Consider the following 16,357-nt stretch of genomic DNA (forward strand, 5'->3'; position numbering starts at 1 on the left):
TTCCCTTCCTCACAGGGCTATTTTCCTTGTTGGAGGCCCTGGGCTTATAGCATTCTTCTTTATCTTGTCCTTGATATTTTCAGTTGGATTTGTTTGTATCACCGAATGTTCGTGAGTTGGAGACCTGCACTATAGTCAATTCTTTTTAGTGAGGCATATATGCACCGACTCGCAGGGGTGCCCTTTTAGCCTGGAAAAGTTTCCTGATCGCTGATTGGTTGGTCGAGATCATTTTAACCAATCAGAGAGCGGGAAACTTTTTCCGAGCTAAAAGGACACCGCTACGAGTAAGTGCAAAGGCGCCTCATTAAAAAAAATTGAGTGTAGAAACTATTGAGCTCAAGTGGGCCTCAAAGTTCCGTCCTAAAGGCTTGCCAAGCAGGGGCCTTTCCAGTAGGCCAGTGATTCCTAACCTTTTTGTGATCGAGTACCACTTGGAGGTCCCGTACAGTCGCCGCGTACCACCTGGTTCCAGAGAAACTAAATTCGATCAGATACCACTTTATTTCTATAATTGTAAAAATAGAACACGCAAATTAACTAAGAAAACAACAACTCAATGCGAGGGCTGTATCTGCTTCTTCTCCACCAGCTGGTCAATGCGGGGCATGACTTTGCTAGATTATCTTGTGTTAGGCAGTACACATCTTTGTGAAGTAAAATATAACTAAAAATCGTTCATGACCCCGAAAGTGTTCGCGTACCACTTGGAAGGCCCTCGCGTACCACAGGTTGGGAACCACTGCAGTAGGCTAACACAACATATTGAACGACTATTTTATATCATATTATTTGTCTTATAGCAAAATCAACACAAATGAACCCTCTTACCTGTGGTGATCCAAACTCCTGCGAGTGTGTTGGCATAGACTTCATTACATTCTATTAAACCCTGACCCTTTTCGTGTACGTAGATCCCACCGTGCTGACCGTCGTGGATCTTGTTGTGCCGTACGATGGGGTCGCTGTTGGTTCGAATCTGGATACCAGCAAGTGCATTACCTTGAAAGGGAATGGAACATTAATCAACATAGATTTCGAAAGAAGGATGACTCCACCAGAGTTAAATGAATGATAAGATCAAGGATCTCAAAGGAAAATGCAAAAAGAGATGAGTGCGGGAGAACTTCTTTTTACTATAGGTCAAATGTCATAAAGAGCGGACATGGAGATATTTATTTAGATGATGAAAACGGTGAACTTTTAGTTAAACGAATGACAAGATCAAGGATCTCAAAGGAAAATGCAAAAAGAGATGAGTGCAGGAGAACTTCTTTTACTGTAGGTCAAACCTCATAAAGAGCTGACATGGAGATGTTTATGAAGATGAAAACGGTGAACTTTCAGGAATTTAACCAATATACTGCACCAAAATAAACAGATACTTTGTATTGATATTATATTGCTCAAGAAGTTCATACTTGCAGTGAATATTTGTTAAACAAGTTGATATAATTCTCTCTTCGTTGTTTATATAAGCCAGATCTATTCTAACGTTACTGATCCAGGTATTTTATATTTTCTACTATCAATTCTCAATATAGGTTATTTATTTCCTAATTTCCTTTCCTCACTTAAACTGTGCAATAAAGGCAGTTGGAGCCCTTGGGCTTGTAGCAACCTGTTCTTCCAACTAGGATTGTAGTTTAGCTAGTATTGTAGCAACCTGTTCTTCCAACTAGGGTAATAGCTTAGCTATTAATAATAATATTACTCCTTTAAAAAAAATTAATAACTTGGAATAATGTAACTATAATGCCAAATTCATGAGGTTATTCCCAATAGATTATCTGCTGAAAGTAGCGACAGTAAACTAATTTACTTATATTCATAAGAAATAGAATGTTAAAAACAAAAAATTTAATAAGGAATACTTTAAAAAAAGACTTAAATAAAATATTTACAAAAGAGTACATTTATGATAATTACTTAAATATGTAACATAATTATAAGTTAAGAACGTTTGTACAATAAAAGTGATTGCATATTATATATTTATTAATTGATTTAATTTGTATTGAGCTGATTTATAACTATGTAAAACAATGTAGCTCATATGAGTATTTTGTAAAGAATAATTACGTATATAATGTAAATTGCTAAGATGTAATTGTATTTTTATAATAAAAGATAAAAAAAAAAAAAATTCCAAAAAGAACTTACCATAAATGTTATTGTGTTCTATTAACCCTCGGCCATCTCCGAATATGTAGACACCTCCTTGTAGTCCATTATAGATTTCATTCCGTCGTATAGTAGGATTGCTATTGGACGTTATCCAAACGCCCGCGTATTTGTTTGAATGGATCTTGTTCTCGATAAACTGGCCCATGCCGTGCTCGTGAACATAGATCCCTCCCGTCTGTCCATTGTGAATTTCACAGCGCACAACGGTGGGATTTGCCTGAGCCTTGACTTCAAAACCTGCTATACGATTATTGTGGATATCATTCGCCTCAAAATACCCCTGGAAAAAAATATAAACATGTAATGATTGTAGAAAAAGACAAGACATTACTGTTACTGTCATTAGAACACCCAGTTATATCTGAGTTTTGAAACAATACTAAAATACATTCTACCAAGGTGGACGAGGTACTTCCCACTCTATTAGGTAGAAGTAAACAATCACAACAACTGCTGCCTCAGATTCAAGCACATGAAATGTGACTTACTTGTCATGGATTTCTTCATGTTGTATATCTAATGGATTAAGTCCCCAAAATTGTGGTAAGATACGTTAATTTGCATATACAGTAGTATGTATTTTTGTACCTTTTTGATATTATGTTTTTATTTGTACCTTTGATATAGCCAATGGCATCCTACCAGTTTTGTAGGCATTAGCCTAAAAGTGTTTTCTTTTGTTTTCAGTTATACTCAATTAATGGCTCATGGTTTATATAATAAACTACAAAAAGGACCATGGAATGTCATTGATACCCAATTTGAGAATCAACGCTGAACGGGGCTAAAATCAACAAATAAATACAGAGCCACGTACTGTTCACAAGAACAATTACTAACCATCATATCGTCACCCTCATAAACTAATTGCCTAAGTCATTTTCTCCACTAGTTGGGAAATAAAAAAAAAACCTCATTTCCTAATTGTTTATATCATTGTCTTGAGCTTCAATTCACAAATTCTTAACAGAAGAAATTGTGAATTAGAATTTGTGAATTGAAGCTCAATACAATGATATAAAGAATTAGGAAATGAGAAGGTTTTATTTACTTCCCAACAAGTGGAGAAAATGACTTAGGCAGTTAGTTTATGGGGGTGACAATATTTACAATCAAGATAGTTCCAACTTCATAGTTATGATCTGAAAGAATTCTATGGTATAATTCAGTGGTAGTTAGGGGAATAGATAGCTGATACTTGAATGACATGTCCACTTATAAGACTATTTAACCCTTTTACCCCCAAAGGACGTACTGGTACGTTTCACAAAACTCATCCCTTTACCCCCATGGAAGTACCGGTACGTCTGCAAAAAACTGCTATTTAAATTTTTTTTTGCATATTTTCGATAATTTTTTGAGAAACTTCAGGCATTTTCCAAGAGAATGAGACCAACCTGACCTCTCTATGAAGAAAATTAAGGCTGTTGGAGCAATTAAAAAAAAATATATACTGCAAAATGTGCTTGATAAAAAATAACCCCTGGGGGTTAAGGGTTGGAAAGTTCCAAATAGCCTGTTGATAAAAGGGTTAATAAGAACACCACACTTATGTTTAAGACTAAATTAAGATAATTTAATGTCATTCACATAGTTGCATCATGCAACTGCCTTAACTGCACAGCGTAAGATACATTATAACTTCTTATTTTTATAATGACAGGTTCTACACATCAATAAAATGAACAAACAACAAATTTTCAATTCAGCAAGAAATATCCAAAGTAATATGATAATCAAAAATTAGTATTTCTATATCATACCCCACCACTCAAATGGACAGTATGCTTCCACATATCCTAAATATTCTAAGCATAAAGTCTTTTAACTGTAGGGTCCAAATCCCCCTAATGACAATAAATCTGAAGAACAGGTAAAATCCAACAAAAATTTACCAGTTCACTCGACACCGCTGACATTGTCAGTTTCAGAAAGAAAAGAAGAATTTTAGCAACCAAAGAGATCACCTTGATCTTAGTTATATCACCAGAACAATATGCCTACCTCAAAAGCAAGTACAGTAGTAACTCCGCTTACGAGTAACATTACACATAAGCACATTGGGATAAGCATACAAATCCAAACTGGATTGAGCAAAAACTTCCCTTTGTGTAGAAATGTTTTCGCAGACAATAACTGACGAGACTAGCACGAGTTGTACAGAAAGCAGTCGTGCAGTACCCACGCAGTGTTCGCGTGATTTTTACGACATTTTGTTTCACATTAACTTGCATCCCTCGCCCCTTTTATCAGACTTTAACTCTTTCACTATGCGAGCATCATTCACAACATCAGAGAGTATCGTGTGAGCATCTTTAAAGCTATTCTTTTTTGAGTTGTGACAGCTTGTTCTTTGTTGAACTGTGATCGCTGTTGTTAATCGTCAAGTTAATAATAGAGTAGATTGACAATGATGCTCAAAATGATTAAGAAACACAGTACGAAGGTAAAGTGCAGAAAAAAAATTACCGAGAAGCATGAAAAAGGTTTTATGGAAGACCTAGCAAAATACAGTCGCATAACATCGACGATTTGTAAAGTTCCTAAGAAAATGAGAGATCAAATCAATTGATGATGTGAAAGGCTTGCTAATATTGATGAAAAATATGGTCCTACACTCTTGATAACGAAACATTGCTGCTTTTTAGGATAAATGAAAAGCAGTTAACAGAAGATAAGGGTACCGAGAACATTGTCTGTGAAAATGAAAATGTATTGGCCTTGTGAAAAAGGAGCCAGGTACATCAGAAGAAAACGGCAAGGCAGTATTGGTTTAACAATCTCAAAAGAATTGGCATCCATAGTAATTTGCAATACGGCAAGGCTACGAGCTGTTTATGTCAAGGCACAGAGGTATTCGTTTTCGAATATGAAAGTTCCGTGGATTATAAGTCTTACGTGCAGAAGTTCAATTGCTACAAGACTGGATCAGGATGGTTACAAGCCCCTGAAAGACTGTCTAACTATGTTAATACAGTACCAAAAATTCAAACCACACCTGGAGGATGACATGGACAGAAGAGGTCTGGTGGAAGAGGATGCCTTTGATAGAAGGCATTGGAGAAGGTGCATAAGGCAACAAACCCCTTAATGTTGCATAAGACTTTCCATAATTCTGTACATTCTTTGCATACAGATCTTCCCGGACTGTACCATCCTGTTTGTCATACTAGGTATGCATTTAATTCTAATAGACATGCCTGCTCTATCATGGTGCTAAATACAAGACAGTATTCTAGAAGTTTTATTAAAGCTGTGACAAAGTTGTGGAATGTTTTCAAGCAGCAAATATTTTTATGTTGAACAGGTTGACACGTCTCTAATAATTTATTTACGAAAGACCCATTTTAATGTTATTGTTCTTAAAATGTTATTCTAATTATTCATTACTTTTCTTGTAGGTTATTCAACTCCTTATTTCATTTACTTATAAGGCTATATTTCCCTGTTTAAGTCCTTGGGCTTATAGCATCCTGCTTTTCCAGCAAGGGTTATCGCTTAGCTAGTAATAACAACAACAGTGGGAAAGAAGACTTACTTGGCCCCCATCAAAGCAAAAGATTCCAACATCCTTTCCATGGTGAATATGATTCCTCCTCATGATAGGATTGGCAAAATTCTTCACCCAGATTCCGGCCAGAGCATTTCTGCTGATTTCGTTGTCTTCGTAGTGGCCCTGCGCTCTCTCGGTGATGATGAGCCCAACGTTTTCACAATCGCTAATTTCACAATAACGAATAACCGGCTCTGCACCAGGACCCGTTACGCTTACAGCAGCTCCCACTGGAATGAACGAAAAAGTAAATTAATTTTGATCAGACATTAAGTAATAATTATACATACATACATATACCAAGGCAATTCCCCCAATTTTGGAGGGTAGCCGACATCAAACAAATGAAACAGAAAAGGGGACCTCTCCTCTCTACGTTCCTCCCAGCCTGACAAGGGACTAAACCGAGTTCAGCTGGTACTGCTAGGGTGTCACAGCCCACCCTCCCACATTATCCACCACAGATGAAGCTTCATAATGCTGAATCCCCTACTGCTGCTACCTCCGCGGTAGGAAGCAGCAGGGCCTACCGGAACTGCGTCACCATCGCTCGCCATTCATTCCTATTTCTAGCATGCTCTCTTCCCTCTCTCACATCTATCCTCATATCACCCATAGCTTCCTTCACTCCATCCATCCACCCAAACCTTGGCCTTCCTCTTGTACTTCTCCCATCAATTCTTGCATTCATCATAATTATATACACCGTAAATTGTTTTTTGAATGTGACTTGAGGAAATTAGCATATTTTCTAGATTTCTTTCACTGTACTGTACATCATTTAAGAGTATTTTGTACAAACTTGTACAATTATTTATGTTGGTTACAAGAATTTGAATTTGTATTATCAATCACCTACATTGTTTCCAATATTCATCTTGATATGTAGTTCTTTATATCTATACGCTTCTTAAAACCACCAATAATTCATCCACTATATTTTGGCGAAGACCAATGTGTAGTTTTAATTTCCTTAATTTCTTTTACGGGCCTTTTCAAAAAACTTAAAAGATATATGTACCATACTTCATAAAAGACAGGAAAAAATAAAAATAAAAATTCTTGTAATCAATATATAATTGTAAAGCTTCAAAAATTTCAAACTTGCAACAATATGCATTGATGAAGTTTCTAAAATATTTTATGTTAACTGTTCATTATTTCTCAAATGGTTTATTCATTTCTTTATTCTTTTCCTGACTAGGCCATTTTTCCCAGTTGGAGCCCTTGGGCTTATAGCATCTTGCTTTTCCAACTAGGGTTGTTGCTTAATAATAATAATGATAATAAATGAGTACAGAATACTATAAACAATGTATAGTAGATCTCTTGCAAATATAAACAAATAATCCATAAGCTGTTTTAATAGGCTTTCGAATCCATACATACATACATATAACAAGGCACCTCCCCCAATTTTGGGGGGTAGCCGACATCAAACAAATGAAACTAAAAAGGGGACGTCTCCTCTCTATGTTCCTCCCAGCCCAACAAGGGACTCAACTGAGTTTGACTGGCACTGCTAGCAATGCTAGAAATAGCAATATTGTGCCATTTGGTCAGTAATTTCAACCTAATATAGATTATTAAATTTAAAAACAACCAATTAGTTTTATAAAATCAAAATCAACAAAAGAAAGAGAGAAAGATATCAATATAAGAGTCATTCATGTAAGAAATTTGGTCAGTAATTTAAGCTTCAACATACATTAATAAATTTAAAAAGTCAATTAGATTTAAAAAAATCAAAATTGATAGAACAAAGAAAGAAAGAAATCCATATAAAAATAATTCATGCAAGAAATGTGGTCTGTAATTTAAGCTTCAACATACATTAATAAATTTTAAGCTTAACATACATTAATAAATTAAAAAAGTCAATAAGTTTTAAAAAAATCAAAATTGATAGAACAAAGAGAGAAAGAAATCCATATAAGAAATTTGGTTGATAATTTCAACTTAATATAGATTAATAAATTTAAAAAGTCAATTAGTTTAAAAAAAAATAAAAATTGATAGAACAAAGAGAGAAAGAAATCCATATAAAAGTCATTCACGTAAGAAATTTGGTCAGTAACTGAAGCTTCAACATACATAAATAAATTTAAAAACAGTCAATCAGTTTAAAAAAAATCAAAATTGATAGAACAAAGAGAGAAAGAAATCCATAAAAAAATAATTTATGTAAGAAATTTGGTCAGAAATTCAAGCTTAACACATTAACAAATTTAAAAACAGTAAATTAGTTTTAAAAAATCAAAATTGATAGAACAAAGCGAGAAAGAAATCCATATAAAAGTCATTTATGTAAGAAGTTGAGGCATAATCTCCACAGAAGCCCTCCAATAGGAAAGCCCCCCCAACCCCCCCCCCCCTTTCCTATCCTCCTCAGGAGGCTGACATGATGGAAGCCAACTTCATGTCCCCGCCCCCCTTAAAACTCTCCACAGGGAAGCCCTCAGGAGATGTTTCAGAAGCCCAAATGTTCCCGGCTACTCAGATAAGTGAGGCCATCATGTGCGACTCAGAATCCTCACAAACACACCCTACTCTCTCTCTCTCTCTCTCTCTCTCTCTCTCTCTCTCTCTCTCTCTCTCTCTCTCTCTCTCTCTCTCTCTCTCTCTCTCTCTCTCTCTCTCTCTCTCTCTCTCTTTTGGCTATTTTCTATCTTTTCCTGTTTAACTTGAATCAGCTGTGATGTGTCTAAACAAACTCACTCTGAGAAAACTCTTCAAATTCTTTAAATCTTTCATCTGTAATTGTATCGACAATTCTAATTATGTGGATAATCTAACCACAAAACTTTAACCCTTTTACCCCCAGGCTATTTGGAAATTTCCAACCCTTAACCCCCAAGGGTTATTTTTTATTCAAGCACATTTTGCAGTATATATTTTCAAATTGCTCTAACAGCCTTAATTTTTGTCATAGAGAGGTCAGGTTGGTCTCATTCTCTTGGAAAATGCCTGAATTTTCTCAAAAAATTATCAAAAAAATAAAAAAAAATTGTAAATAGCATTTTTTTGCAGGGACGTACCGGTACGTCTATGGGGGTAAAGGGATGTGTTTTGTGAAACGTACCAGTACGTCCTTTGGGGGTAAAAGGGTTAATTTATCTTGTATTTCTGGAGTGAAACACCTTCATACTGTGAATGTATTTTTATTCGTGGGTACCAATTTTTGTTGTTTTATAAAAAAATGTGGGTTCGTGGATTCTTAAATTCGTGGATTTCCGTTTTGGAACTTTTACCTTTTTGGTTATTAGTCGAACACCAATTATGATAAAGTGTTCATTTGCAATGCAATAATTATCATAGTGCACACCAAAATAAAACTATTCACAATAACAAATCAAAATAATTAGTAATCCACAAGTCGAATCTGTCCAAGTTCAATACTACTGTAAATTCTGACAGTGTATAAAAATTTTCGTTGGATTTTTAAATTCGTGGATTCGCCCATCCACGAAAACCACAAAAATTGGTAAACCACGAACAAAAAATACTTTCACAGTAACAGGAAACATAAATTGCAGCTAATGCCACTGCATTCAATTGTTTTAAACATTAAGCAATAACTTGAAATTGATAAAACTGCAAATACTGGCGAAAATTATCCGCACCATCATAAAATTCATTAAATATATCAAATTCTTAGTAATTTGTATTTTTCCTAGCATATTTACCACAGAAAATTTCAGCATTATGAAGCTTCATCTGTGGTGGATAATGTGGGAGGGTGAGCTGTGGCACCCTAGCAGTACCAGCTGAACTCGGTTGAGTCCCTTGTTAGGCTGGGAGGAACGTAGAGAGTAGAGGTCCCCTTTTTTTTGTTTTGTTTCATTTGTTGATGTCGTCTACCCTCCAAAATTGGGGGAAGTGCCTTAGTATATGCATGTATGTATGTACTTACCACGGACTACTCTCTCAGGAGGTGCTCTTTAGTTTAAACTTCCGACCAGAAAAATTTTCCCCCAACCAGGACTCCATTACAGGCGAGAGGCATAAAGCCTCAGGCCGGTAACATACCCCAGGTTATGTTCCCTGCGCAAAGCGACCTTCCACTGTCTTTGACCCACAATGCACCAAGAAGAAGGCTGTGTTATTTAACAAAATCTAGCGCAACTCGTTTTTACAATATCCCAAAGACTTTCCTTTAAATTTGGATTCAATTATTCCAAAAATATAAAGAATAGGCCTGACTATTTGATGTATGTGTAGACAAAAGGAAAACGAGGCGTAACCAGAGAGAACGATCCAATTCAGTATTGTCTGGCCAGTCAAAGGAGCCAATAACTCTCTAGCGGTAGTATCTCAATGGGTGGGTGGTACCCTGGCCAACCTACTAACCAGAACTATAGAACAATGGTTTGATTTTGGAGTGTCCTCCTCCTAGATGAGCTGCTTACCATAGCATATTTATATCTCTATGAGAGAAGGAGAATACATACATACATACAAATACCAAGGTACTTCCCCAAATTTTAGGAGGTAGCCAACATCAACAATGAAACAAAACAAAAAGGGGACCGCTACGTTCTCTCCTACCTCTCTACGTTCCTCCCAGCCTAACAAGGGACTCAACCGAGTTCAGCTGGTACTGCTAGGGTGCCACAGCCAACCCTCCCCAGTTATCCACCACAGATGAAGCTTCATAATGCTGAATCCCCTACTGCTGCTACCTCCGCGGTCATCTAAGGCATCGGAGGCAGCAGCAGGGCCTACCGGAACTGCGTCACAATCGCTCGCCATTCATTCCTATTTCTAGCACGCTCTCTTGCCTCTCTCACATCTATCCTCCTATCACCCAGAGCTTCCTTCACTCCATCCATCCACCCAAACCTTGGCCTTCCTCTTGTACTTCTCCCATCAACTCTTGCATTCATCACCTTCTTTAGCAGACAGCCATTTTCCATTCTCTCAACATGGCCAAACCACCTCAACACATTCATATCCACTCTGGCTGCTAACTCATTTCTTACACCCGTTCTTTACTTAAATACTTAATACTTACAGTGAGAGAAACTTCTGATAATGCAATGCTCTATGGTTGGCGAACAGTTTTCGAGGATCTCTAACGCATAGTGCTTGTTGTGCTGCATAGTGTCGGTGCAACTCGGCGGGGAAAACTTGATGGTGACGTAGCCCAAGTACGCCCTCTGAGCCCCTTCCATGAACATGACGGTGGACTCGCATTCTCGTTCCAAGATGACGTTTTCTGCCACGTTTCCTAGAGAAACAGTTTGGTTAGGCACAGTATTTAGAATACCAGAGGGAATATGACACGAAACTGTCTGTATAAAAAGTTAATTTGTAACTACTGTGCATTTCTTAAAATAATAAAATTGCCAATTTTGAAAGTAACTTGTATTCTTTTAATAAAAACTTTTAAAAGTAATTTGCATTCTTTTAATAACAAAATTTAAAAATCATTTGTATTTTTTCAAAGAATAAATTAAAAAATGTGTATTTTTTTAATAAGAAATTCAAAAAGTAATGTGTATTTATCTAATAAAAAATTCAAAAAGTAGTTTGTTGTATGTTTCCAACTAATATTAATTAAATACTTAGGAACTATAGTATGATCTCTAATACAAGGTCTTCATTATTGGAGTTTAATGAAAGTCTGATAAAAGCAAATCAGACAATGGCAGGGTTAAATATAATTAGAAAATCAAATTGCTTGAAATTACATATAAAATTCAGGCTATACAGTATATCAGTTTAGCGAGATTGGTGTTACAGTATGGACACGAGTCGTGGTATGACGATGAAACAATATCCAACAGCTTTTGTAGATTCGAGAACAAAGCCCTTAGAAGAATATTGTGAGTTAAATGACAAGACAGGTTTAGAAATGAAACTTTAAGAAATTACTCGAGTGCCATATGTGGATGAGATCATGGTAAGGGGTAGATGGAAATAGTTTGGGCATGCTCATTGCACTCAAGGGAAATTAGTTCACTGAAGTTTCAACTGGGCTCCATAAGGCACTAAAAGAGTTGCAAGACCCAGGCCTACATGGCTGAGGACTATGAAACAAAGTTGATGATGATGAATGGAGAAGTATTCTAAGATTACTCGAGTGCCATTTGTGGATGAGATCATGGTGAGGGGTAGATGAAAATGGTTTGGGCATGCTCTTCGCACTCCCAAGAGATTAGTTCACTAAAGTTCCAACTGGTTTCCACAAGGCACTAAAAGAGTTGTAAGACCCAGGCCTACATGGCTGAGGACTATAAACACGAAGTAGCAGATGATGAGTGGAGAAGCATTGATTCAAAAGCTCAAGATAGAGACGACAGGCAGAACCTAATCGAGGCCCTTTGCGTTAATTGGCATAGAAGATGATAATGATGAAACTAACTACAGTATAGTCAATTTTTTTTAGCAAGGCAGATTTGCACCGACTCGCAGGGGTGCCCTTTTAGCTCGGAAAAGTTTCCTGATCGCTGATTGGTTGGACAGGATAATTCTAACCAATCAGCTATCCGGAAACTTTTCCGAGGTAAAAGGGCACCGCTGCGAGTCGGTGCAAATCTGCCTCGCTAAAAAAAATTGACTATAGTCCTTTAATAGGAGCGCATAGTAGCATGCTTTTAATAGAAGAGAGTTTGTATTAGCTTAGGAATAAACTATATTCAAGATACAACAAAGGTGAATTAGCATACCAGGTGCCGCTCCGATGAAGGCAATATTGGTTTCAATAACAATAGGTTCTCCACAATATACTCCTGAGTGAACTAAAACCAGAGGTCTTTCGGCATCATCACAATAATCAAAAGCGGACTGGATCGTGTCGAAGTATGCAACGGAACGACCGGCTTCCTGTAATGAAGAAACATACCGATAATTATTAATGTGATGGTTGACAGTTGAAGTTTACCAATTTTTACTATGAATCGACAATCTTTGGGATTTAAGACTAAATTCTACAATAATCTAATCAAATTGATAGCAATTTATTAATCTTTACTATGGATAATCAATCTTTGCTAAATTTTGTGGGGTTCATGTTGAGATTCTTCAATAATCTAATAAAATTAATAATTTAATGAACCCTTAATCTTTTTGATTCAATACTAAATTATACACTAATCTAATGAAATCAATAACAATTTAATAATTTCCATTATGTATTATTAGTCTTTGCCAATAACTTCAGGATTCAAAAGAAAATTCTACAATAACCTAATCAAATTATTATCAATTTACTTATTTTCCCTAAGAACCTGTAATCCATGACAAATTCTTTAGGTTTCAAGACTAAATTCTACAATAATCTAATAAAATTGCTAGCAATTTACTTATCTTTACTATGAACCTTCAATCTTTGTCAAATTCTTTGGGATTCAAGACTAAATTCTACAATAATCTAATCAAAGTGGTAGCAATTTACTTATCCTCACTATGAACCTTCAATCTTTGTCAAATTCTTTGGGATTCAAGACTAAATTCTACAATAATCTAATCAAAGTGGTAGCAATTTACTTATCCTCACTATGAACCTTCAATCTTTGTCAAATTCTTTGGGATTCAAGACTAAATTCTACAATAATCTAATCAAAGTGGTAGCAATTTACTTATCCTCACTATGAACCTTCAATCTTTGTCAAATTCTTTGGGATTCAAGACTAAATTCTACAATAATCTAATCAAAGTGGTAGCAATTTACTTATCCTCACTATGAACCTTCAATCTTTGTCAAATTCTTTGGGATTCAAGACTAAATTCTACAATAATCTAATCAAAGTGGTAGCAATTTACTTATCCTCACTATGAACCTTCAATCTTTGTCAAATTCTTTAGGATTCAAGACTAAATTCTACAATAATCTAATCAAAGTAGTAGCAATTTACTTATCCTCACCATGAACCCTCAATCTCTTCCAAATTCTTTAGGATTCAAGACTAAATTCTACAATAATCTAATCAAAGTGTTAGCAATTTACTTATCCTCACTATGAACCCTCTACCTCTGACAAATTCTTTAGGATTCAAGACTAAATTCTACAATAATCTAATCAAAATGGTAGCAATTTACTTATCCTCACTATGAACCCTCAATATTTGCCAAATTCTTTAGGATTCAAGACTAAATTCTACAATAATCTAATCAAAATGGTAGCAATTTACTTATCCTCACTATGAACTCTCAATATTTGCCAAATTCTTTAGGATTCAAGACTAAATTCTACAATAATCTAATCAAAGTAGTAGCAATTTACTTATTCTGCTTTTTCAACTAAGGTTGTAGCTTAGCTAATAATAATAATAATGATGATGATGATGATAATAGCCTTAACACAGGAAAATTCTTGGATACCACACAGGACCTCCCCAAAAATAGGGCTTCCCTTTGTCAAAACTCCTTTATTTCCCATAACATAAAGGTTTAAAGGTCACTCATGAATGGCAGAGGCAAGGGACAGTGACATTGCCCTAGCAATCAGGACAATGCCCTAGAGACTGACCATATATCATATGATCAGCGCCCGAGCCGCCTCTCCACCCAAGCTAGGACCAGGGAGGGCCAGGCAGTGGCTGCTGATGACTCAGCAGATAGACCTATAGGCTCCCCCAAACCCCCCCAACCTTAGCTCACAAGGATGGTAAGGTTGCAGATACGAATGGCTCTGACGAGTCCGAGCGGGACTCGAACCCCCGACTGGCAAACACCAGGCAGAGACGTTACCAATCAGGCCACAGGAACTGCCAGAGAGTGTCATACTAACCTTGGCTACGTGCTTTTGATGTCCGGGCCGCACGTGAACCCCGTGATATAACTGTTTGAAGCTTTCCTTCCATGGATTATCATAATCGCAGTCCTCCGGTTGGACAAAGTCAAACTTACAGGGAGCTGGGTTGAATAACGGAAGGTCATACTCATATAAACTCTGATATAAGTTTTTCCTGTAATGATAAAAATACAAACATTAACTTTAGTGATCTATTTCGAAAGTACAGTAGGGCTTTATGATATTAAGTAATAGACATTAAAATGCTAGAAATATAGTTGAATTATCAATTTTTGTAATTAATATATGGTAAGATGTATTTAAATTAAAATGTTAAAAATTAAAATTAAGTTTGATATATCAAACCTTACAATAAAGCAACATATATTACATTTACGAAAAATATTCCATTGTCGTGCATGGAGCGAAGGCAACTCACTCCATAAATGCAATATACATTTAGATTAAAATTCTAAAAATACATTTTGATATATCAAACCTTACAATAAAACATTTTAAATTCACTAAAATAAAATTGCATCTTAACACAAGGAGCGTATTTAACTCGCTCCAAAAATGTTCATTAGGCTATTTGGAACTTTCCAACCCTTAACCCCCAGGCATTTTTTTTTTCAAGCACATTTTGCAATATATATTTTTTAAATTACTCTAACAGCCTTAATTTTTGTCATAGCGAGGTCAGGTTGGTCTCATTCTTTTGGAAAATGCCTGAAGTTTCTCATAAAGTTATCAAAAATATGCAAAAAAAATATGTAAATAGCAGTTTTTTGCAAGGACGTACCAGTACGTCCATGGGGGTAAAGGGATGGTTTTGTGAAACGTACCAGTACGTCCATTGGGGGTAAAGAGATGAATTTTGTGAAATGCACCAGTACGTCCATTGGGGGTAAAGGGATGAGTTTTGTGAAACGTACCAGTACGTCCATTGGGGGTAAAGGGATGAGTTTTGTGAAACGTACCAGTACGTCCATTGGGGGTAAAGGGATGAGTTTTGTGAAACGTACCAGTACGTCCATTGGGGGTAAAGGGATGAGTTTTGTGAAACGTACCAGTACGTCCATTGGGGGTAAAGGGATGAGTTTTGTGAAACGTACCAGTACGTCCATTGGGGGTAAAGGGATGAGTTTTGTGAAACGTACCAGTACGTCCATTGGGGGTAAAGGGAAATTTGTGAAACGTACCAGTACGTCCATTGGGGGTAAAGGGATGAGTTTTGTGAAACGTACCAGTACGTCCATTGGGGGTAAAGGGAAATTTGTGAAACGTACCAGTACGTCCATTGGGGGTAAAGGGAAATTTGTGAAACGTACCAGTACGTCCATTGGGGGTAAAGGGATGAGTTTTGTGAAACGTACCAGTACGTCCATTGGGGGTAAAGGGAAATTTGTGAAACGTACCAGTACGTCCATTGGGGGTAAAAGGGTTAAAATTGCAGGACACTTACCATAGTTCGTTATCATTTGCTATCGTGTAGAAACGCTTGCATACTTGTGCCACATGACAGAGGTCCCTCTCGTACAGGTAAGAAAATATAGTGAGTAGCACCTCATCGGGAAGTTCGTATAGAAGGTAATGCGCTGCTGTGGATAAAGTGCATCCCAACCCTATAAAATATCAATATGTATTGTATTTTAAGTCAGAATTTGAAAAATCGCAAACTTTAGTCATTTCTATTTTCCCTAACCAGAAAAACTTGAGTCCTTTTAAATACGATGAAGTCGGCAGAAGAGAATTAATCCTATCCAAAAGGACAAGGGCCTACATTATAATAGCACAAAAAAGGGGTTTATGTATAGAACATTTTTTATATACTTTGTATTATAAAAGTTTCTTAAGCCTTTTAATAAGTTGAAATCTAC

General features: G+C 36.3%; 1 protein-coding gene across 3 annotated transcripts in view; it reads right to left on the reverse strand.

The window, feature by feature from the left end:
* Positions 1-16,357, reverse strand: part of FBXO11 (F-box protein 11) — a 52,836-nt gene that overhangs the window by 13,077 nt on the left and 23,402 nt on the right. The window contains exons 3-9 of one of the 3 annotated variants that reach the window (XM_068369018.1): positions 15,943-16,075; positions 14,475-14,652; positions 12,412-12,568; positions 10,755-10,970; positions 5,726-5,970; positions 2,164-2,467; positions 832-1,002 (exon numbers count right to left, since the gene is read on the reverse strand). In XM_068369018.1, coding sequence (XP_068225119.1) covers positions 832-1,002; positions 2,164-2,467; positions 5,726-5,970; positions 10,755-10,970; positions 12,412-12,568; positions 14,475-14,652; positions 15,943-16,075 — 1,404 coding nt within the window. Of the gene's footprint in view, positions 1-831; positions 1,003-2,163; positions 2,468-5,725; positions 5,971-10,754; positions 10,971-12,411; positions 12,569-14,474; positions 14,653-15,942; positions 16,103-16,357 lie in introns of all 3 variants that reach the window. The other 2 variants (XM_068369017.1, XM_068369015.1) reach the window with 2 other exon arrangements.

The sequence above is a fragment of the Palaemon carinicauda genome, unplaced genomic scaffold (genome assembly GCF_036898095.1).
Source record: "Palaemon carinicauda isolate YSFRI2023 unplaced genomic scaffold, ASM3689809v2 scaffold343, whole genome shotgun sequence".
NCBI lineage: Eukaryota > Metazoa > Arthropoda > Malacostraca > Decapoda > Palaemonidae > Palaemon > Palaemon carinicauda.